At 46.7% G+C, this 23140-nt stretch overlaps 9 protein-coding genes across 9 annotated transcripts; 5 read left to right on the forward strand and 4 right to left on the reverse strand.

Moving 5' to 3' along the window:
• Positions 1 to 1089: 1089 nt before the first annotated feature.
• On the reverse strand, positions 1090 to 3727 carry N7457_003963 (ubiquitin-specific protease UBP14; the record flags this gene model as incomplete). Its single annotated transcript, XM_057175008.1, has 6 exons — positions 1090 to 1234; positions 1289 to 2975; positions 3028 to 3301; positions 3363 to 3503; positions 3565 to 3632; positions 3697 to 3727. 6 exons carry the CDS (start codon positions 3725 to 3727, stop codon positions 1090 to 1092), a joined length of 2346 nt encoding a protein of 781 aa, XP_057032055.1.
• Positions 3728 to 4184: 457 nt separating this feature from the next.
• N7457_003964 (replication factor A subunit protein RFA1) lies at positions 4185 to 6296 on the forward strand (the record flags this gene model as incomplete). The annotated part of the gene is made up of 6 exons (XM_057175009.1): positions 4185 to 4228; positions 4289 to 4440; positions 4502 to 4592; positions 4642 to 5185; positions 5249 to 6147; positions 6203 to 6296. The coding sequence occupies 6 exons, from the start codon at positions 4185 to 4187 to the stop codon at positions 6294 to 6296; spliced, it is 1824 nt and encodes a 607-aa protein (XP_057032056.1).
• Positions 6297 to 6832: 536 nt separating this feature from the next.
• dbp3 (RNA-dependent ATPase DBP3) lies at positions 6833 to 8395 on the forward strand (the record flags this gene model as incomplete). Its single annotated transcript, XM_057175010.1, has 2 exons — positions 6833 to 8175; positions 8239 to 8395. The coding sequence occupies 2 exons, from the start codon at positions 6833 to 6835 to the stop codon at positions 8393 to 8395; spliced, it is 1500 nt and encodes a 499-aa protein (XP_057032057.1).
• A 161-nt stretch (positions 8396 to 8556) lies between these two features.
• On the reverse strand, positions 8557 to 10223 carry N7457_003966 (oligosaccharide translocation protein RFT1; the record flags this gene model as incomplete). The annotated part of the gene is made up of 2 exons (XM_057175011.1): positions 8557 to 9409; positions 9472 to 10223. 2 exons carry the CDS (start codon positions 10221 to 10223, stop codon positions 8557 to 8559), a joined length of 1605 nt encoding a protein of 534 aa, XP_057032058.1.
• Positions 10224 to 10870: 647 nt separating this feature from the next.
• Positions 10871 to 12045, reverse strand: N7457_003967 (OST3/OST6 family protein; the record flags this gene model as incomplete). Its single annotated transcript, XM_057175012.1, has 4 exons — positions 10871 to 11052; positions 11131 to 11486; positions 11549 to 11646; positions 11701 to 12045. 4 exons carry the CDS (start codon positions 12043 to 12045, stop codon positions 10871 to 10873), a joined length of 981 nt encoding a protein of 326 aa, XP_057032059.1.
• A 383-nt stretch (positions 12046 to 12428) lies between these two features.
• Positions 12429 to 14097, forward strand: N7457_003968 (uncharacterized protein; the record flags this gene model as incomplete). Its single annotated transcript, XM_057175013.1, has 3 exons — positions 12429 to 12461; positions 12523 to 12813; positions 12955 to 14097. 3 exons carry the CDS (start codon positions 12429 to 12431, stop codon positions 14095 to 14097), a joined length of 1467 nt encoding a protein of 488 aa, XP_057032060.1.
• Positions 14098 to 15744: 1647 nt separating this feature from the next.
• Positions 15745 to 18194, reverse strand: N7457_003969 (putative autophagy ubiquitin-activating enzyme ApgG; the record flags this gene model as incomplete). Its single annotated transcript, XM_057175014.1, has 6 exons — positions 15745 to 16239; positions 16293 to 16745; positions 16808 to 16952; positions 17011 to 17789; positions 17842 to 17950; positions 18004 to 18194. The coding sequence occupies 6 exons, from the start codon at positions 18192 to 18194 to the stop codon at positions 15745 to 15747; spliced, it is 2172 nt and encodes a 723-aa protein (XP_057032061.1).
• Positions 18195 to 18719: 525 nt separating this feature from the next.
• N7457_003970 (deoxycytidine monophosphate deaminase) lies at positions 18720 to 20147 on the forward strand (the record flags this gene model as incomplete). The annotated part of the gene is made up of 7 exons (XM_057175015.1): positions 18720 to 18741; positions 18807 to 19149; positions 19204 to 19565; positions 19635 to 19767; positions 19829 to 19916; positions 19980 to 20030; positions 20088 to 20147. The coding sequence occupies 7 exons, from the start codon at positions 18720 to 18722 to the stop codon at positions 20145 to 20147; spliced, it is 1059 nt and encodes a 352-aa protein (XP_057032062.1).
• A 1006-nt stretch (positions 20148 to 21153) lies between these two features.
• On the forward strand, positions 21154 to 22944 carry N7457_003971 (imidazoleglycerol-phosphate synthase; the record flags this gene model as incomplete). The annotated part of the gene is made up of 3 exons (XM_057175016.1): positions 21154 to 21276; positions 21351 to 22793; positions 22855 to 22944. The coding sequence occupies 3 exons, from the start codon at positions 21154 to 21156 to the stop codon at positions 22942 to 22944; spliced, it is 1656 nt and encodes a 551-aa protein (XP_057032063.1).
• Between the last annotated feature and the right edge of the window lie 196 nt (positions 22945 to 23140).

Consider the following 23140-nt stretch of genomic DNA (forward strand, 5'->3'; position numbering starts at 1 on the left):
GCTAGCTAGACTAATGTACTAGGAGATCACGTGTTCGTAACAATAACCTTCTTTCTACTAGTTTAATTTCTATATATTTTGATAGTGGTTTATATAGTAAATAGAGGTACCGCGTATTTTAGTGGGTTTTAGTGATTTTAAGAGGAAGGCGGTGAAAATAGTAGCAAGGGAAGCGGTTATAGACGTTCTTATTTTTTTAAGGGGGGTTATTTTATTAGTATTTTTTAAGGGGGGTCATTTTATTAGGTATCTTTAGGTAGAAAGGGTCATATAATATTAAAGGGGGGGGGGGGGGTGTTATTTTATTAGGCATCTTTAGGCAGTAATTAGGTAGAAATTAGGTAGGGGGATATTTAATTAGCGAAAGGGATGTTTAATTAGTAGGGGAGGGATGTTTTATTATTAATCCCCTTTAAATATTCTTAGAAAATTAGGTACTATTAGATCTTAATACCTAAAAATTTAGGTAAGGGCAGTTAAATTAAGAGTAAGGATGGTTCGATTAAGGGAATTGTTAATCTGACTATCCCTACTCCTAATCTGACTACCCCTGCCTGAATTTTTAGGCTGGGTCCCTAGTTGATGCCTGATTGATGACTGATTTTCTAGGGTCCTTTAAACTCTCCCTAACCGCCTTTCTCACCGCCTTTGTACTAAAATCATAGAACTATACGCTTGATACCTAAGAGTTTTGGGCACCTAACTTCCTAAAAGGGAAGTAAAGAAGCGAGGTTAATAACTTAATAGGTATTATTAGTTTAGAAATCAGCGGGTTTTTCTAATACAAAAGGTATATTTTTCACTATATAAACTCGAATTCTATGATCTAGGAATTTAGGTGGCAGAAAATGAGGGGTCATATAATATTTAAGTGGCAGAAAAAAATATATTTAGAAGTCATATGATTGTTTAGGCACTATTAGGCATTAATGCCTAAAAATTTAGGTAGGGGTAGTCAGATTAGGAGTAGGGATAGTCAGATCAACAATCCCCTAAAACCAGGCCAAAGCATCTCGATAAAGAAATACAGAGTGAAGTATATCATGTAGGATACTGGTAATACAGATAGTATACTCTCACAGAAATCCATTAGACTCGTGTGAAGAAGTAGAGATATGCCGTCCGTTTCATCGCTTCGATATCCTCAAACTTAACCACCTTCTCATCATTGAACATCACCCACGATAAGCCAATTTGCCCAGGGAGTGTCTTGCGAACCAAAGCAACATAATGTCTGGGATCCGTTAATCTAACTGAGTATAGAATAAAGGCATATCAAGGAACTCACCCTGCATGAACAGATGTGCCTTTATGGCATACAATTGACCGTAACTCGTACCGACAAGGCGACTCGCTGGATCCAACTGTATTCTCGTGAGGCTGGACTTCAGGTTCGTCAATTCTTGGTCTTTCCTCGTCCACCACACCGTCTGGATGGCTGAATACCCAATCTAGTGCCCTGTTGACATCGCCATCAGTCGCAGCCAAGGCTCGATGAGCATGAGATGCCTCAATTCCCATATCTCCCAAAAGTGAAACCTTTGCTGGGTCCTGCTCAACACAACCAGAGCTTTTGACTCCATCAGCAAGGAGCAAAGGTTCATCGATGTCTGGATCTTCCATGTGGGCAAAAAGCCAATTCATGGCAGCCTCTAGATCCATGTTGCCAGTGGCATGTAATGCCTTCTCACACCTCACAGTGGGGAATCCCATGCCCAAGAGCTGATCAAGAGCTTCTGGATTCGGAGCAAATACCGTGGACTCCCCAGTCTCTGGAAGGTATTCCTCCCCTGCCTCATGTTCGCCAGCAAGGTAGGAGCTGAAATCTAGCGGCGTATCGTCAACTAGTACGGGGATATCAAGTTTTGTGGGTACCCAATTGATCAGCTCAAACCGACGAGCATTGACTACCAATTCACGAGGCAATGTTTTGAATGATGATCGTTTCGAAAAGCCGTCTTGGCTGCCACAAGCAGGACACGTAAGTTCAACCATCTCCGTCGAAGTAAAGATGTCCAGACACTCCGACAAATTGACAGTTTCATATACTCTTTCTGTTTCCCCAGAAGTGGTGATGAGACGTGCGGGAACAGCAACTGAGATATTATCTTGCTCATCCACTTTATACCGGACTTTCTTGCAGCTTAAGCATTGAAGGCGCTGCTCGACTTGGAAACGGAAGTGCTGTACCGGATTTCCCTGCACACTGGAGTGTTTCGATAGGCTAACAGATTTGAACAAATGGAGAAGAAACTCGAACGCATCCTGCTGTCTCATGGTTGCAAATTCCTCATGACCCTGCCCAATAAGATACTTGAACATTGCTGGTGCCAAGCCCTTTTGATGGGCGACTTCTGGCATATCTGCGGAAGTCACAACCCGTGAATCAGGTCGAGAGTACCGGCCTGAAAGTACACCATCTGCAAGTTTCTGCAACTGCGTCTCAAGATCCTGCGCTGGTGCTTCGCAGTGTGGTGGCTCTTTAGACGGATGATAGTATCGCTCACTAAACCCGGTTACTGAAAAGATGCATTGCATGATACTGGAGAGGTAACAGCTGTTTCCGAGATTAGCTAAACCTGTAAAGGCAGGCCCAAAGACTGGAGCGAGTTCCCGGCCGTCCTCAGTTGTCATGGAAAATTCCCATTGTAGGTTATGCTCAACCTGCATCTCCATCAGACTCTTCTCTGTCTTCTCACGTCCGGCCAGGTAGATCCCCCAGTGCGCAAGGTGCGTGGCCAGGTCTGGGTCTACTCTCTCCTCGTTGCACTTATAACAGTAGACATCGGCAGAGCCCTCTGCTGTAATGGAGCCAAGTTTGACAGCCACAGCGTGTGATGTTGAGTTTGCGTGAGTAAGCCCATGTGAGTTTCCTTTGCTTCCACCAAATTGGCTTCGCCCACAACCCTTATTTCCACATTCTAAGCATAGCCAGAGGTTTTCACCCAGGTCGCACTCCGAGCAATGGTTTGACTCTGTATCCTCCTGTTAGCACCAGCCCAGTTAAGTAATACAAGGAACCAATACCGGTGGACGTTGTTTGATTGGTGTCCTGCTGAGCCAGGCATAGCGTGTGATTGCAAGGAACAAACTCTTGCTCCCAGGCTTTGACTTCTTCCTTTTTCGAGAAAGTCATTGCGTTCATAACACCATCGATGACCATAGGTAGTTTGCCAGTGGTTTTGTTAACATTCTGCTGAGAGCATGAATAACATACTACCGACGTAGTAATGTCATATCTATCTTCTTCTTTTTCAGCTGCAATAGCAAGTTTAGAAATCTTCGGCGGAGGCTCGTCGCGCTAGTTTGATCGGAGGTGTGAGCATGATGGGCCACAAGCTCAAAAGATATGAGGGCAGTACCTGTACATTCTTGGGGGTTCTTCGAATGTTCAAAGCCAGAGGGTGACCGAATCGTTTATAGTGAAGCAACGCATGATCCCTATTTCCCGAACATCCACCATTGAAGCAATGGAGGCAAACATTCAGACCGGCAACGTCATCCTTGTAAGTATAGAGTCAGACCTAGTGTATAGCAGTGTGGGGACCAGGATGGCTGGCGTACAATGGAATCGAAGCACTGTGTGCAATCTTCTCTATAGACAGCCTGGGAAGATACCGGTGGTTTCAGATCTTTGATGAGGATTTCTCATTAGCTTGCTTTATCCGCGATTATCAGGGTAGTGATGTCACACACCTGCAGCATTAGTATGGATACAAGAGGCCATATTGAGAAAGGAGGTCTCGTGAACGCAATAAACTGCTGAGAGAATTGCCCGGTTTAAAACCGACACGTCGAAAAGATGAAGTATCCGCTGGAGGCAAAGGTGACAAGGAAGAACATGAGATACAACAGACCAAGCCGAACAGGAATGCGTGGGGCTACTGTTCGCATTGATCCTCACCGCCTACACGGGTTTTTTTTATCATTATATACATTCCTATGTAGTGTCCTGAGGCAGAAAGTCATGTGGTGGGGTTAAGCCACTTAACGCGTTATTTTCCTCAACACGCGTCCCCTCGCAGTCCTTTTGACTTGCTACCTTGCAATCTGGACTTGTTTCGTCACGTTCCATTTTTTTCTACATCAAAAATTTCCTAGTATTTTTCTTCCTTGCATTTTCAATCAACAATCCACTCTCTTCCCCAATTCCCAGTTTCATATTCCACTGAAATTGGCACATCATGGCTTCCGAGGCAGCGTCCCAAGTCACTGTTGGCGCTCTGAGGTTTGTTTTTAAAAGAAAGATGATGTCTTAAAGTATGTGCATTGATTGTGTACCCAACAGTGCGATCTTCGATGAAACAAAACCCCAAGTGCGGGAGCCGATTGTTCAATGCGTCCAGATCAAGGCATTGCCAGCTCAGCCGAACCAACCAGAACGCTATCGGGCTGTCTTCAGTGATATCGCAAACTATGTTCAAACTATGCTTGCTACTCGTATGTGATGTTCCTTATTTTATATCCTCTAAAATATGACAGGCTCACTGACTGCTACTAGAAGCCAACTCTGTGGTGACAGATGGTTCTCTTCGGAAGGGATCTTTTGTGCGACTTAAGTCATTCCAATCGAACTCTGTTAAGGGCAAGAAGTATGTGAGGTAGTTGTGTGCCAAATTCGCATTATGCTAATCATCATAGAATTCTCATCATCTTGGATCTTGAGGTCTTAAAGGAACTAGGCGAGGCTGACAAGATTGGCGAGCCCAAAGCACTTGAGGTCAAAGCCGAGGAAGAGGAAGTGAGTCAACCCACAACAATTTCCAGCAATGGATTTTATGGTTCCAAGATGGAGGGTGCACAAGTTCAGCCAAATCGCCGAGCCCAACAAATGTCCGCCCCTGCGCCTACCTCGGCCCATGCCACAATTTACCCCATTGAGGCTATTTCCCCATACTCAAATAAATGGACCATGAAAGCGCGATGCACAAGCAAGTCCAATATCAAAACATGGCACAACAAAAATGGCGAGGGCAAACTATTCAGTGTCAATTTACTGGATGACAGCGGTGAAATTCGGGCGACTGGCTTCAATGACCAGTGTGACATGCTCTATGAACTCTTCCAGGAAGGAAGTGTCTATTATATTTCGAGCCCCTGTCGTGTCCAAATCGCCAAGAAACAATTCACGAATCTCAACAACGATTATGAGCTTACATTTGAGAGAGATACAATTGTTGAGAAGGTAATAAAAGTTTCTCCTTCTCTTGTCATGGTTTTTAGGTGCATAGCTCATATTATTTGACAGGCGGAGGAGCAAAATGATGTTCCCCAGATCCGATTCAATTTCACCACCGTTGCCGATTTGCAGACGGTCGAGAAAGACACAACCACTGATGTCATTGGCGTGTTAAAGGATGTTGGCGAGACATCTCAGATAATCTCAAAAAGCACTGGTAAACCCTACGACAAACGTGAGCTCACACTGGTCGATAATACAGGATTCTCTGTCCGCTTGACAATCTGGGGTGCATCTGCCAACAATTTCAATGCGCCACCCGAGTCTATTGTTGCCTTCAAAGGAGTCAAGGTTTCTGACTTCGGTGGAAGAAGTCTGAGTCTTCTGAGCTCGGGCTCAATGACGGTTGACCCTGACATAGGCGAGGCTCACCGACTGAGAGGCTGGTATGATGCCCAAGGCAGGTCGGAGAACTTCACATCGCATGCTTCATTGTCAAACGCAACCAACTCCACAACTAAAATGGACCGGTTCAAAACTGTTGCACAAGTCCGTGAAGAACAACTGGGCATGTCTGAAACACCCGATTACTTCTCTCTGAAAGCAACCGTCATCTACATCAAGCAAGACTCCACTTGGTGCTATCCTGCTTGTCTTTCTGAGAACTGCAACAAAAAGGTAACAGAACTTGATCCTGGTCAGTGGCGGTGTGAATCATGCGATAAAACCCACCCTAAGCCAGAGTATCGTTTCATCATGCCTATCAGTGTCAGTGACCATACTGGCCAGCTCTGGCTCAGCTGCTTTGATGACACTGGCAGAAACATCATGGGCACATCCGCTGATCAATTGATGCAACTTCGTGAAGACGACCCAAGTGCTTTTGGTGAAGTTTTCCAGGCAGCCAATTGCCAGACCTGGAACTTCAGGTGCCGGGCCAAGATTGACAACTTTGGCGACCAGCAGCGGTAGGAATGAGAATAATTCTATTGGTGTGACTACAGTGCTAATAGCCCTCTCTAGTGTGCGATATCAGGTCTCATCCTCTCAGGCAATCAATTACTCGGAAGAAGCCTCGCGCCTTGCCGATATTATCAACTCCTACAACATTGAGTAGGTATAGATGAGATGAGCAGAAAGAGTGAGCAGAGAGGGGTGGGTTTCTTCTTAGAAGGTTGCCATGTTTATGTGCACTAAGAGATAAGATGCATGCTTAAGTGCAGTTTATGCTGTGACAGAGTGTCTATGGTTATCTCATTCCCAGTTTCTTATGTCACATTTGGTTTCCTCTTGTGTTCCCATATGTTAGTTTACAAAAAACGAGTCACTCCTTATTATACATACATTGGATATAAATACGGAGTACATAATATAACATCCATAGATACATACCTACATAGGTAGGTAGTTAATATGTACTCCGTACGTACATGTAGGATATTGAAATTATTGGGCGGTAAGCTACCAGGGGGCGGAAGTACATGGCAGTATCGCATTCTTTTCCTAATTTTTTCTTTTTTTTTTTCCTACTGGGAAAATCTAGGTGAAGCATTTACATCTAGACTCCAACTTGAGTTTAGAGGTGTGTTGTGCTTTCCTCATCGCATCGCTTCTAATCTCTCGCCATATTCCTTTTTTCCAAGTACACCAGTCATGGGTAAACGAAGCCACCACGAGGCAACTGAGCAGCAGCCAAAGAAAAAATCGAAATCTGAGAAATCCGACAAGCCCGCAAAAATCCCCAAAGATACACAGGAGAATGGGAGTGAAAAACTAGCATCCTATTCAGAAGCACCTGCTCTCTCCGAGCTCCCTCAGTCAGAGATCGACAGTTACCTGACCGACAAGGTGATCAAGATCACCGATCCCTCACCCGATGCTCCGCAGTTCCGTCCAATCCTTTCATTTGATCATTTGCCTCAATGTGATACTTCATTGTACTCCCAACTGAAGTCTTTCCCTGCCCCGACGCCGATTCAATCTACTACCTGGCCCCTTCTTTTTGCTGGCCGTGATGTGATTGGTATCGCGGAGACTGGTAGTGGCAAGACACTGGGTTTTGGCCTGCCATGTCTGAAGAAATTGATAGATTCTAAGCCAAGCAAGAAGCCTTGCCAACCCCGTGCAGTGATCATCTCACCAACTCGAGAGCTTGCTATGCAGATTTATGACCAACTCGCGAAATTCGGCAGCACGGAGAAGACCCAGGTGACATGCATTTACGGAGGTGTGGGTAAGGATGAGCAGCGCCGTGCCCTTCAAAAGGCCTCTATTGTGGTCGCCACTCCTGGTCGCCTCAAGGATCTCCAGAATGATGGGTCGGTCGACCTTGGAAAGGTCAATTACCTCGTCTTGGACGAGGCAGATCGCATGCTCGACAAGGGATTTGAGCAGGATATCAAGGATATCGTCAAGCCAATGCCTGTCTCCAGGAGACAGACTGTCATGTTCACGGCAACATGGCCCCGGTCTGTGCGAGATCTCGCAGCAACCTTCATGAAAACCCCGGTAACCGTTACCATCGGTGGAGATCCATCTGCGGACCCCCGTGCCAACACAAGGATCAAGCAAGTAGTCGAGGTTATGGATGGCCGTGAGAAGGAAGGCCGACTTGTGCAACTGCTCACTAAATCCCAGCGGGGTCATCAATCCCCTGAAAAAGTCCTGGTATTCTGTCTCTACAAAAAGGAGGCTATGCGCGTTGAGAACCTTATCAGGAACAAGGGCTTCAAAGTTGCGGGCATTCATGGCGATTTGAATCAGTCAGATAGATTCCGAAATCTGGATGCTTTCAAGAAAGGCACTGCTACCGTTCTTGTCGCAACCGATGTGGCGGCTCGTGGTCTTGATATCCCGAACGTGAAGTTGGTGATCAATGTTACCTTCCCGCTTACCGTCGAGGACTACGTACACCGAATTGGAAGAACTGGACGTGCTGGGGCTGACGGTCATGCCATTACTATGTTCACTGAAACTGACAAGGGACTATCCGGCGGGTGCGTCACTCATATTCCTAACATTTGGAAACAAAATTGCAGGCTAATGCTTATAATGAATAGGTTGATCAATGTCCTTAAGGCGGCTAAGCAAGACGTGCCGGAGGCTTTGTTGAAATTTGGCACCACAGTCAAGAAGAAGCAGCATGATGTATACGGTGCATTCTACAAGGACGTTGATATGGATAAAACAGCGACAAAGATCACATTTGATGACTAAATCGAGTCGACTATGTTGATTTGGCGCCTTCGGTGCTGGGGGATAGGATGTGACCCAGCCTTGTCAATTGATCTATCACATATCGCTTTTCTATGTAGACTCTATTATTTTGGTTAGGCGTTAGGCGGGAATAAATGTGACCATATCAGAAGACCGATTACTCACATTAGAAACACATAGCTGGCACTCAAGGAGCATGCTTTGATGAATTCCAATCGCGGGTTACCAAATCCGTGCCTGCCTATGAACATGCTCGCCAGAGCACAAAGGACGAAGCTAGCGGGTCGGATGGCCACTTCACTTGTGTAAAGGCTATATCCGTTTTGATGGAGGTACGATCTAATGAATCTGTAACTCCAGACAGTTCGAACGGCCATATTCACAATATTGGCCAGCACCAATCCACAGGCGCCCATCTGCCCTACTTCGAGGAACATCCAGGCTGCCAGGGCATAACAGCCGGAAAAAATGCCCATCCATCCTGTTTGCTTCCGTATCTGCCGCGAGTTTGCTGCGGATGACACGAAAGCTTCGGTGATTCCATTGAATGCCAGAAACGGGATGTAATAACAATAGACAGAGAGCAGGTCTCCAACTTTGGGGGAAGCCCACTGGCGACCTCCCAAAATACGCAGCACTTGCGGTACCATCATGGGACCCAATGGAAAAATGAGGATTGACAGTAGCTGATACGCGCGTAATATATCTATAAGATGGTTTCTGGTAGTGCGGACATGGATATCCTTCAGCTTTCCATTTTCATCGGGGCTCAGCAGGGTTGAGAATAGGTTCCGGCTGCTCTCTTCCAGGGGTTGGAAGATTATCCGTGCCACAAGACCGCCGTAATTTGACGCTAGCGAGTATATACCTTGGTCTTCGAGCCCAGAAAGGGCTGCGAGAATCATAGTATCGCCCTGCGTCAGCAAATGCTTCACTGTAGATTGGAGAAAGACGTTGGCAGCAATAGACATTAATTGGCATGAAAAGCGTCCCAGCAAGTAGCGAGATGGGTCTCTGTTAATGGTTATCGTGGCGTCCTTGGTGCGCTGGAGATGACACGATGGGATCCAGCTTACCTGGATTGTATGCGTGTCAATAAGAAAGAGAATCGGTTTGTTTTGGGCCCTTTGAGCAACGCCAGCGAGTAGCCAAATATAAGCGCAAGCGAATAAATGAGATGACCAAGGGCAAATGGCAGCACACCAAGATCATAGTCGAATCGAGAAGCATATATAAATGCCGAACATGTCACTGCACTCCTCAGAAATGTTGCTGGCAGCTCAACGGCCGCGCGTTTTTCGTAAAGCATATGTTGCTGTACCACTGAGAAAAAGGGCTCGATACTGAGCTCCATGAGTGATGCAGCCCCAATCATGATCACACTATGATAGAAGAACGCGACATTTGATGCTTCCACAGAGACAAAGTGACGGTAAAGCATGGTAAACATGAGACTTGCAGGGATCCCAAGGGCAAGACTCAGATAAGACACGTTCACCACTGTTTGGGAAGCCACGGACAGTGTATCTGTTGATGCGGCATCTGATTCATGGGATAGCTTTTTGCTGTCAGACGAAGAGGGGATAGGCTGCTTTTGAATGGCCATCCGGATGCTTTCTCTCGAAAAATACAGTATCGAAACCTGGAAAAGCTCCAGCTGGGTTGCTACACCCAGCACGACCGGTGAAAGGGTGCGTAGAATTAGTTGATTCGAGGCAAATGTGAAGATTCTGGACGCCAATTGAATCAATATCAAAAAGCTCGTGCCCATGGTTGATGACGCCAGAATTTTGCCCATACGGGCATTGTCAGGCCTGGCCCTATCCATGGTCGAACACAACTACACAGGTAGTGGAAGTGATATTTTCAAACGACTTGCACAGATCAGGCTTCAATGTAAGATATACTGTTCACGTTCTCCGTACAAAACGTAGTGAAAGGGGTGTGGACAGGTTAGGAATACGAGTGGGGCGACTTGACATTATTGCTCCGTAGTCCTGGAGACATTCGGGGAAGAGATTTGTCACCCGATAGGTTCAATGGATATGAACAAGGCCTTCATATGAGACCTAGAAAAAGTAGAGATGCCAAAAACATTTACGGGAGATTCACCTACATGGTTGGCGCGAGCCGCAGGCAAGGATTACGTGTACTTTTAATTGGCTTCTAAGGCTTCTTCTACTAGACCTCAGATCAGTAGAATCAGTTACACATACTCCGTACAACTATGTACATATACACATGTGTGTAGCTACCTTTCATTCAACCCTGATTGTTCTGGAAATGAGCACATTTGATAGCAAAGGGAAGACTATCACTCAAACTTTCCAATAAGTCCTTCTGACCAACAGGTTGTATTCTGTTTCTCATCATATACTAACCAGAGATTGAGCATACACTGGGGGGGTCAACGGTACCTGCAGTAATGGTATGTTGGCTGGCGTTACCATGCTAAAGCTGTGAATAAAGTTGGCTCTAGAATGGAGGCAGATAAAATGGATAACCACCATTCTTCACCTTGAAGACACTGAGAAGGAAGCTATATGTCGCAAACAGAACAGTCGCCCATATCAAGACGGCCAGCTGTTGACCCTTGACATCTTCCATTCGGGGGACTTTCAGTGCGAGTGCGATCGTAGCAAAAGACAGGATAGCGTCTACGCAAAGCAAATGTTAGTCCAAGACTCAGCTTAAAATCACAACGCAGTAAACTGAACGTTGCAGTTATCACTTACATATCGCAGCAATGATTTGAGTTTCCATCCCAAACTGGTTCTGGAATCCACCTGCAAAATAGCTAATGCCACCTCGGCCATCACCAGCAACATATGGGACCTTTCGGATGTGGTTGAACATTTGACCACTTGTGAACAGAAGGATGGCGATCAGGCTGATTGCAGCCCAGAGGTTTCGATTTTGAACAATTGGCAGCAGGTAGGGAGAAAGCACTGTAAACACAGTTACAACGGCCATCAGAATAGTGATCGCTGATACAATGCGCATGTAGTTGATGGGTCGGACTAGTTGTGGCTTGGGCCCTTCAGGTAGATGACGTCCAATCCAAGAATAGACCTGGTCGGCTGAGACTGGGCTGTTTGGGATTGGCATGTTAGTGGGAGTGACAGAACATATAGCCCTTGGCTGGAAACGTACCCTGTAAAATCAAACCGGGAGGGATTCCCATCTACCTTGGCAAACGGACCAACGGTAGGAGGAAAGACAAGGAGCACCGGCGCGGTTTGAAGCATAAGCTGCTCAAGTTAGTCAATTTGTTACATAACTCAGTTCTGAGTGACAGAGCTCACCTTTTGGAAGACAGCTTTGCCATCGTCGAAGTCAAGTGTCCCAAAGACTACCTTGAGGTCGTCCGGTTTGGTGCCCTTGTTCCAACTTTGGGCGATTAGGTCCCATTCTGGTTCAAACTCACGACATAGGAGGCAGCCAAAACGGGTATCCGTGGCAGTTAAAATAACCACAGCGAAGTAATCGCGAGGCGCTGAGGTGAGATCTTCATATGATATGCTGTCTAGATCCACAGCGCCTGAGCGAGATAGCGATTGATATCTCGCAAACTTATCCGTTGTTGAGCTCCCAGACACGACACCAGACACGACCGAGAGGAGGAGAAAAATTGCTGTCCAGAGCTTCATGTTGGCACAACAAAGAGCTGGACAGCTTTCACAATGTTGGACCTAAAATGCAATTGACCGAAAAATTATCGATCGGTTGCAATTGAAGATAGTTGAACAGGTTGAGCTCTTTAATTAAGTCCAGGTGTCCATTATCAACGTAATCGCGGGCCCCGGCCCCGGAGGCCCACCTGAAAGCTTACCTAATATATTCGGAGCCCAAATCACCCGCAGACGCGTCTTCCTCTTGGAGTGATTTACATCAACATACTTCTGTACAAGTTTTGCATACACCACATATCTTAACCGAGTAGCTCTTTTCAGCAAGGCTTGCATCTTTCGATTTATATAGCCATTCGTTTCTTATACCTCAGGACTCCTGCGCTATTGTGGACACTGCCATAATGGCGATGGCCGGAGAAGCATCCGCTATGGATGTATGTGGTCTCCCAAAACCTATGAAGACATGTTTTAAAGAAATCTAATTTGATCTTGCAGGTTGAAATGCCCATGAGGACTATGCACTTGGAGAGGGAGTATGAGAAGACCCTTTTGGATTCTGTGCGTCTTCTAGATACCGAGAAGGATCGTGTGCGGCGCATGGAGCTTTTGTTCCTAAGATTTGAAAATGAAGCTCTTCGATCGCAACTAGAAGAAGCAAATGGGCACCTCTTGGGCTTTAGCAATTCCGATTCCGAAGCATGTGCCCAGCTGCAGGAGGCTTGCCAGGAAATCGATCGTTTAGAGCTTGAAGCACAGACCTCCTCGGGTGAGATTGACCGACTCAAAGTAAGCCTCAATGACTAGATGTATTAGCAGCCAGGTTGACAGAATCAGGAAGAACTCTCAACCCGAGAGCATAACTCGACTATCTACAATACTGTTCTTGCGGAGAAAGCCCAGCTCTCCAGGAATATTTCGGCTCTACAGTCAGAGCTTGAGCGGCTTAGCGTACAAGCTGCATCAACTCAAACCATCATTGCGGAGAAACATGAGATGGAACGGCTAATAAGCTCCCTGGAAGTTCAATTTGCCAATGAAAGACATGCGCACGAACGTACTCAGGCTAGGGCATCACAGCAAACGACGGAGATTTCCAAGCTGGCTGCCCAAGTTGAAGGGTTGCGGAATGAGCTAGCGGGAGAATCGCGAGCAAAACAGCAGCAGGAGCGTGAATATCACCATCAGAACTCAGCATGGGAGACCCAACGGGCGACGCTTGAAGGAAAAATTGATTCGCTCAAACAACAATTGCGGTCAACTAAAGACAAGTTCCAAGAAGTCCAAAATGAACTTCTGGAGCGACGTTCCCTCAAACAATACCCAGGGAATGATTATGAATCCAGTTCACGAACAGTTCCACTTCAGCGCCCTGGCCCGAGTGGTCACGCCAATGTGACAATTGCAACTCCTGGGGCTGTTCGTATACAAGACAATTCGAAGAAGGACTCAGCGGTGCCTGGTGATAAATCGGTGTTTTCTATCACCCCCTTCTTAAACCGCACAGGTGCACCTGTGGATTCTCCATTGAGTTCAGTCGGATACGAAGACGAGAATCTGGGGGATACTGACGATACCTATGAATTATTGGGCAATCGGGCTACTCTTGGCGAATCGAAACGTATCGGCTCTGCCCTACGGCGCCAAATCTCTCTGTCAGATGATCGCAATCCCATCAAAAAAGCTCCCAAACCAAGAGCAGGGGCACGTGAGGGTGCAATGGCTGTTTCGGTATCAGCAAATGAGGTGAAGAAACCAAACAATCGGCTAGATCGCAAGGGGCAGCCCACCGAAACCGACAAGTCACAGTGGCAGTTGGAGAGCGAGCAGACTAAGCCAAAAAAGCGCAAACTTGGTGGTCAGCGAGATCGAAGTTTGTTTGAGGAGGAGGAGGAAGAAGAGCCTCAGCTTAATGTGAAATTCGGGCGAAAACATGCAATATCCAGTGGGCGGGCTCCAAACATGGGCAGTAAACAACAACCTAGTAGCTCGACTACTCTACCACGGACTCTTGGGTTTGGCGCACCTATGGGGTTTTCTCCCTTAAAAAAGGATCGCAAACGAATCCAATGAGAGAAAATACATACATCCTCATGACATTCATATATATTGTCCAATCTCTACCCGATATAGCTCTTCATAGGCTCTGAAATGGAGTCTCGTATGTACATGTATATATACATAGTCATATGCCAATACTAAATGTCAACATCCAATATATGTACATATGTACCGTACGGACTTATATGGGGGTCCACGTCATGTTGTCATGTAATGCAACTATACATACCCGTGAACATGTACGGAGCACATGGCAGACGTTTGTTGATAAGAACTGTCCGACTTGGAGGACCAACGGTCTTCTATGTTTTGCCGGCAGAAAATGTTAGAAGCTCAGCTCCTCAGCTTTTATGTTTCGGATTCCAGTCCCTTTTCACATAATCTTCACCCTGTACTATGTTTTTCTTGTGTACAATTCGATGCTGGCGGAATACATACTCATCACAGGGAATCAGTCAGGTAAGGCGGGCATCATCCAAGCGTTGGCAAGCTCGACAACAAAAAGATCAGTTTACGAGAGAGGCAGCTGTCCAAGGGCTGAAAAGCCGAGCTGCCTTCAAATTGCTGCAGGTAATCAACATCGATTCAAGTCCATAGCCATGGATATTACCTGATACATTCTCTTTGTGGGTAGATTGATGAGAAATATCGAATTTTCAAGAGTGGACAGACCGTGGTTGATTTGGTATGCTAGTTGTTCAACCTGGGCTCGGAACTTTTTATTCTAAATTGTTATCAGGGATATGCTCCGGGGTCATGGTCGCAGGTATGTCAACTATCCCCTTCACTCTTCTCTTAGCTCCTGTGCTGTTAATGAGGTCTTAATTAACCGCCGAAAAAGGTTGCTGCAAGCCGTACCCAGCCGCATGGTCGAGTCCTCGGGGTTGATATTATTCCAGCACAGCCACCAAGAGGAGTTTCTACGATCCAGGGAAACTTTCTCGCGCCCGAAATCCAGACATACATCCGAGACTTTCTCCGCAATCCAGACAGAGGCAGGCCGCGCCAACCCGGCTCTTTGAACGACTCCACCATCAGTCCATTGGAACCGGATTCGGATTCTAAACGCACCATCGAGACCAAGAGAACAGATGTGGAGGTCGATAAGATACTTGAAAGGACGGTGGATGTGGTTCTCAGTGATATGTCTGCTCCCTGGTACCAGACCTCAGGTTTTTGGAAACGAAGTCTAAGTGCTCCTTATAACAGGATGATGAACACCAGCGGTGTCAGCTTCAGAGACCATGCTGGGAGTATGGTATGATTCTAATTGCTCAATGATATATACGTGGAACGCTTCTGACTGTACACAGGATCTCTGCCATGCCGCTTTGCGCTTCAGCTCGGATGTCTTGAAGGCAGGCGGTCATCTTGTCTGCAAATTTTACCAGGGGGCCGAGGACAAAGAGCTAGAGCTGCAGCTGAAAGAATTGTTCAAAAGGGTTCATCGGCTAAAACCAGAATCATCTCGCAGTGTATGATCTTCCTGTTCCAATTTCTCGGGTTACAACGGCCCAGCGACTAAAGCAAGAAACAGGAATCCAAGGAGGCCTTTTTCGTTGGCCTTGAGCGAAAATCATGAGCTAAGGGCTATGGCTATGTATTAGAGTCACCCAGTCGGCAAATCACAGGATATCTGCGCGATCAAAACTACCTGGACTAAAGGATCTCGATCTCTTCATTGTCAGATGCCACATCCCACTCAATATCAGCTAGTGCAGCTTCTGCCTTCTCGTGAACCTTGCTATGTGTCAGTTTCGGAGTGGGTTTTTTTGTAGACATTGTACTGACCTCTCTTAGTCCACTTAACTCTTCCACATAGCCCCGTTCATTCAAGGCTTTTCGCACGAAGTCCCAACCCTGCTCGCGGTATGCACTGACAACCTTTTCCGAGCATGCACTGCAGCTCGGGTAACTTTTGCCAGTTACAGATAAGTTTTCGAATGTGGAGAGAAACCCACGAATTTGATGAGGAACAACACCCAGGGGATGGTCATCACGATCGATATCGCGGGACATAGGGGCCGGTGCGGCAGCGCCGTGCGAGTGTTGGAGAAGCGATACAAAGAGCTCAACCAAAAGTGCAGAGGCTATAGGGGCCACTCCAGGGCGTGTCACTGTACATTGCTGGTCGAGAGTCTGGTCCTTCATAGACTATTTCGCAGTCAGTTCCGTACAAATCAAATATTTCTTTCAGAGAACCTTACATTAGCCGGCGCTACAACATCGTTGCAGAAATAGCATCCAAGCTCAGAATCCGTGATACCATGTCGCATCACCACGAATGAATCAAAACCTAAGGCTGCGTTCATCACAATTTTCCCTGCTGCTTTCCCCATCACTGTAGGCAGCCATCGTGATTCTCGGGTATCCATAAGCAGAAAGATAGCGTCATGTTCATCAATCAAGGCGCTGAGAGTATCGAAGTCTGCCTTGGTCATACCTTCGTCCACAATGGGATGACCTGCCATAGGCACTGACAGCGCATGACCCGATGTCTCTACACCCGGGTAAATTTGAGCCAGTGCCTCGGATGCTCGATGTGCCTTTTGAGAGCCGCCGTTCAAACAGTCTTCGAAATTGAAAAGTGGCTGCCTAACTGGATTAGAAAATGAAACGGTTCCATTGTCGATAAATGTAATTTTCTTCACGCCCCAGCCCTAGAGAATCGGCGATTAGGACAGATATCCATGAGGCCAGGTCTTGTACATCACGCGCATACCAACAGATTCCGGGAAACATAGCTACCCAATGTACCAGCTCCTAACAAGAGACATTTGGTGTGCTTGATTTTCTCAAGATCGAGCATTGGGCTGATCCGCCATTTTATGAGTTTGAGATTGAGATCAACTGACTGATCTGCCAATCTTCGGGTTGAGTTAGCTCCCCTGATCAAGTGTAAACAATTCCATATCGTCATCTTACCTCTTGGGATCCATATACTCGGTGAGGTTGACAATTCTTCCTGACAATTTTCCAGTCGGATTACGTTCCCAGCCAGTCACCTTTGGCAGAGGCAACGTCTCTTTATTTTGCAATGACATCGGGCCCCGGGATCCTTGTCTTGGAATCGATTCCAGTCGAATAACTGTACTCCGACCCTGATCACGTTTCGCAGGCACATCACGATAGCGTAAAATCTGCACTCGCTCAAGATTCCATCGCTGTTTAATCAGAATGAGCAGGTTTCTTAGCATCCACCCAGGGTTCTGTTCATAATTTGATGGATCAGAGAAACAGATATAGCGGTCTTCAGCGGCAACGTTGTCGAAGAACCCATTCTCGTATTCGGAGAGCGGCGCTATCTGCCAGTTGCTATCCGATCTATCGTTTTGAGCGCCCTTGGTCTGAGAATCGCGTGGAGATGTGTTGCTGAAAGTATGTTTTGCTCTACGAGCTAAGAAAAAGCCACGTTGTCGAGGATCCACGAGATATGACCACGTCTGCACCGCATCCACTAGTTCAGTGCTCTCTCGTGGGGATAAATGCGTTCCCTTGAGGGGATCGAAGTCTTGACTTTGATGGGAGTAAGATACTTGATCGGTTGGTTGCACGGCAACCCATTGAAGGTCCGAATGAATTGCCGGGAAAGCAAACCAATAATGGAACTTGTATTTTTTGAGGTCGGCAAAGGATACAATAAAAAAACTGGAGAGCAAGGAGGGGCATGAGAATATCGACCCATCGTGGATTGCATCCCATATCTTGGGATATTCATTAGTATGATGTAGGTAAGTGGTGTTGACTTATATTTACCATTTGTCCAGCTCGATGCAGGATTTGGGCTCTGTCCATGCTGCGATATTCTTCAATGGTATTCACATTTTTTATCATGCCCTCAGCTCTGTAGTATCCGGTGGGTGCACTGAGTCGCTTGTTAGAGTGAGCGTCTTTGAAGGAGAGCCCGTTTTATCTTACTCGCCACCGGTGAGAGCGTTCCCATGGATTTGGATCCGACATGATGCAGCCTCGGAATCCGAGGGGCGAATCTCATAAAGGCCCAGGACCGCTCGGGCAGAGTCGTCTAGTTTGTCATGGTTGATCTTATGGGAAGCCAGTGAAGTATAGAAGGGCAGTTCAATATCGGAAGCAAAGGGTGTGTATTGCATCGTGCAGGCAGTGACAGACATAAGATAGGAAAAGAAAGAAAATGGGAAAAGAACACAATACAGACAAGCGATCTGCTGATTTCTAGGGGTGATATAGTCTGGAGAGGACGAGAAGATCAAAGGGATAGCTCTGATGTCACGAAAGGGCGGGGATCCGGACAAAGGCTTATTATTTATCACGGGTTGCGGGTCTTCTGAGGTTGCGTCTTGTGAGTTTAGCAGATGACTTGTGTGAAGTTCCTAGGTCCATGACTAGATATACATATATCATCTAGACTCAGATATACTGTATCTCGGATAGGTATCACTCTGTGGCACTATATTTACGACGGTAATTTTCGATGTAGATGGGATGTTTTCCAATCATGTATACATATAGGTATGTATGTTTCTTCAGCCCAATGTCCCTATCAGGCACGATAAGACGCTTGTCGCGACACGACTTCGACATTGCCCCACTGCTTCTTTCTTCACTTTTCTCCCAATATTTCTCACCTTGCAACCATCAGTGATCGCGACTGAAAAATGCTTATCGGCCTATGTGGAGGTTGGTAGATAAAACTGTGAAGTTACAGCCTATATCGATAAGACGAGCTAATAATATACACCTAGGGATTTGCGCTGGCAAACATGCGATTGCTGAGTACTTGATCCGGCATCAAGGGTTTCAACTTCTTGAACTTACTGGAAAATGCTATTCTCAATCTGAATTGGGAGATGACTTGCGGCTGCAAGCATCGGAGATTAGAAAGAAAGACGACGCTCAGTCGCCAGAGCTCACATTTCAGGATGCCGATTCTCTACTTGATTTTGCGACAAAACGATGGCAAGAACGCTGGGTCACCACAGATATTGCAGATGCTAGTACTCTAGATCGATTCCTCTTGCGCCCCTTCTTCCTTCTTGTGAGCGTTGATGCACCTGTAAGCCTCCGCTGGAAACGGTTTGCCGACAGGTTCGTGATGATATGCTATTGGACTGAGGATTGAGGACTAACTGTCTTCGACAGATGCTGGAGAAGACAGCTAGATCCTCCAGATTTAGAAAAGTTTGTGATGTGGAACGACCATAACTTATACGACAAGGATGTCGGACGTGTATACCTGACCGATAAAGCTCAGGTCCGCCTCTTCAACTCCTCGTCGTCCCTAGAAGAACTACATTCAGCTCTGCAAGCCCTTGACCTAGCGGACGAACAACGACTGAGGCCAAACTGGGACCAGTATTTCATGCAGTTGGCCTCGCTTGCCGCTCAGAGAAGCAACTGCATGAAAAGAAGGGTGGGCTGTGTACTAGTTCGAGAGAGTCGTGTCATTAGCACAGGTTATAACGGAACACCACGGCATCTCAAAAACTGCAACCAAGGTGGATGTACGATGCAGACATTTTAAATAATTTAGATGGCACATTGTTCAAGGCACTGACTACAAAACATCATAGGTCCACGGTGCAATCGCGGAGATGGAGGAGGCGTTGGTCTTTCAACCTGTCTCTGCCTTCACGCCGAAGAGAACGCGTTATTGGAGGCAGGCCGAGAGCGAATCCGCGAGGGAGCAATCCTATATTGTGATACGTAAGTCCAATCCATAACAGCTGGATTATGCTACAGGCGAAATCTCACATATTGCTTCAAGATGTCCTTGCTTGACGTGCACGGTCAAGATAGCGCAAGTTGGAATCTCCGAGGTCGTTTACTCGCAGGGCTACAATATGGATAACGACGTAAGCTACTGCACTCCCCAGGGGCATGCTTGTGGGTTACAACAATCTAATCTGACTACACAGAGCGCAGCTATCTTGCAAGAAGCAGGCGTCCGGCTACGGCAGTTCCATCCGGTAGCTAAGATTCCTTTCGCGGCCCCCCTTCCAGCAAAACTAACTGTAAGCTCGCAGCCTTCGAACGGACTGATATATCTCCAGGCATTCGAGAGGTCAACTGCGGCTGAAGATTAAAGCCAACGATGCATTTACAAAGGATGACAGGCGGTGCATTTTTCTAGGAATGCTATATGTATTTTCATCAAATTCTTAGATTGAAATTATATATGGACGGAATGAAGCGGCTTGTTTAAGAAAAAGACAAGAAATTAAAACTAGACCCAAGGGATGATACTTAATGGGGGGAAATATACGGAGTATACTCCTCATACCTTTTTCATCATCAACATAGAAGTGACTCGGAGGTATGTACTTCTAAGGTTGCCAAGGACCGCAAAAAGAATATAGTGAAGTACATAGTTACGAAGTCGCGAAGGCGTATAGTCCTCAGGGGTCAGTTTCCATCTAAATCGAACTTGCTGCCTAAACATGCCTGTGTTGGGACTGCTATTGACACTGCCCAGGTGCTCATTACTTACTGTATTGTAAATTATGGCCCGTAATTGAAGCTATTCCTACCATCTAAAGCTTGAGAAGGGAAGACGATATCTAGGAAGAAGACCATTAGAAAGACCACTAAAAAGACATTCCAAGGTCGTAAACGCGGCCGAGTATATGAGAAGCTTCGTTTTGCCTGCTTTCCAAGGTTGGACCTACATAAGTACCCCAATTAGGCCCCCGTTAAGGTCTCTGTCATGGGAATTCAGGTATTTCCGTTTTCTGCCAGCTTAAACCCAGGCAGATTCAGGCAGAAAATTCGATTTGAATTGAAAGCGACTCATGATGACTATAGACATTCTCACTGAGTACATACTCCGTGGGTACGGAGTAAACAATGCGGAGAAAGAACTCGGTGTACATTCCAAGGTTCTTTTGTCCGGCAGAAAAAAAAAAAAAAGGAGGGGGTATGACTCAGCGCGCGAATTTTGGCGGGCCCTCACCTGGGCAAGGAATCCCTCGAAGGTCTTCAATATCCGGGCTTTTTTTCCTTTCCTTTTCGGTGTTGGTAGCTTGTCCTTGATAATCCAATACTCTCTTAGCGGCTATTGCAATTGCCTTTCTGGCCTACACCCCTTTAGCCATGCCCACCGTACACTTGCTGGACTACGTTGCGGGGAACATCCGTTCCCTGGTCAACGCGATCAACCAAGTCGGATATGATGTCGAATGGGTTAGATCTCCGGAGGATGTGAAAAATGCTGATGTTAGTCGAGCACTTAGGGCCAATTCCTCTATCACTGGTTCACGAGCATGTTTTTGCTAACAATCCCACTTTAGAAACTGATTCTACCCGGCGTTGGCCATTTTGGCCATTGTCTCTCTCAATTGGACAAAGGTGGCTTTTTAGAGCCTATTCGGCAGCATATCGAGGCGGGGAAGCCTTTCATGGGTATCTGTGTTGGTTTGCAAGCTCTTTTCCAGGGCTCGGAGGAGGATAACGACGTCCCAGGACTTGGCGTGATTCCCATGCGCATTCAAAAGTTCGATGACACGTCGAAGAGTGTACCGCACATTGGATGGAATTCCGCGATCAACACTGGATCTGATGGCGTCAAGGATAAAAGCTTTTATGGTCTGAGACCGACCAGCAAGTATTATTACGTCCATTCCTATGCTGCCCCCTACAAGCCAGGTGTTTTAGAAAGTGAAGGTTGGTCTGTGGCGACTGCAACTTATGGCGACGAAGAGTTCATTGGTGCTATCAGCCGGGGTAACATTTTTGGCGCACAATTCCACCCAGAGAAGAGTGGCGTGGCTGGTCTGCGGGCTATCCGCGCATTCCTAAATGGCGATCAATTCCAATCACTCCCACGGGACATTGCCACCGGCAAAGAAAATGGGCTTACTCGTCGAGTTATTGCTTGCCTTGATGTCCGGACAAATGACTCTGGAGATCTGGTTGTCACCAAGGGTGATCAATACGATGTCCGGGAGAAGAGTGACGCAGATGCCGGTGGCAACGTTCGCAACCTCGGAAAGCCGGTTGATATGGCCAAACGGTATTACGAGCAAGGCGCGGATGAAGTGACCTTCTTAAACATCACTTCATTCCGAAACTGCCCCATCGCTGATACGCCTATGCTTGAAATTCTACGACAAACATCAGAGACGGTCTTTGTGCCTTTGACCATTGGCGGAGGTATCAAAGACACCGTCGACACCGATGGCACGCCCGTCCCTGCCCTAGAAGTGGCAACAATGTATTTCAAGTCTGGGGCCGACAAAGTCAGCGTTGGCTCCGATTCTGTCTTTGCCGCCGAGGATTATTACAATGCTGGCGAGAAGTTGAGTGGCCAAACTGCAATCGAGACAATATCAAAGGCCTATGGCAAGCAGGCTGTTGTGGTGAGCGTCGATCCAAAGCGGGTTTATGTGGATAAGCCAGAAGATACCCCCCACCACACAATCAAGACCCAGTTCCCCAATGCAGACGGGCAAAACTTTTGCTGGTATCAATGCACTGTCAAAGGCGGCCGAGAGACTCGCGATATCGATGTGCGGCAACTTGTGCGAGCTGTCGAGGCTATGGGAGCTGGCGAAATTCTTCTGAATTGCATTGACAAAGATGGAAGCAACAGTGGATTTGATCTGGAATTGATCAACGATGTCAAAGCTGCGATCAAGATTCCAGTCATCGCCTCAAGCGGGGCTGGCATCCCCGCGCACTTTGCCGAGGTTTTCAACGAGACCACCACTGATGCAGCATTGGGAGCAGGAATGGTAAGTTTAAAATTATCTTCTGAACATGAGTTTCGTTTTTCTCTCTCTGACAATTCCCTAGTTCCACCGCGGTGAATATACCGTGACCCAAGTGAAAGACCACCTCCAAAGCGAGGGATTCCTCGTCCGCCAATTTGAGGCTGAGATTTAAATGCTTGGCTGTGTTGTAGTTTTGATGTTTGATGAGCACCATTTTCAATTTTGATGTTTTTATACAAATATAGAGACAATGAGGGATAAGCCCATCAACTTAGACATACGGGCCATATGAAAGAAGCAATCGCCTGACATATAAGATGCTTGACACGGTGAATTTCTAATCATCTACCATCGAACGCCTGTGTTCT

Source organism: Penicillium paradoxum (genome assembly GCF_028828445.1).
Source record: "Penicillium paradoxum strain IBT 22861 chromosome Unknown utg000004l_segment0_segment0, whole genome shotgun sequence".
Classification (NCBI taxonomy): domain Eukaryota; kingdom Fungi; phylum Ascomycota; class Eurotiomycetes; order Eurotiales; family Aspergillaceae; genus Penicillium; species Penicillium paradoxum.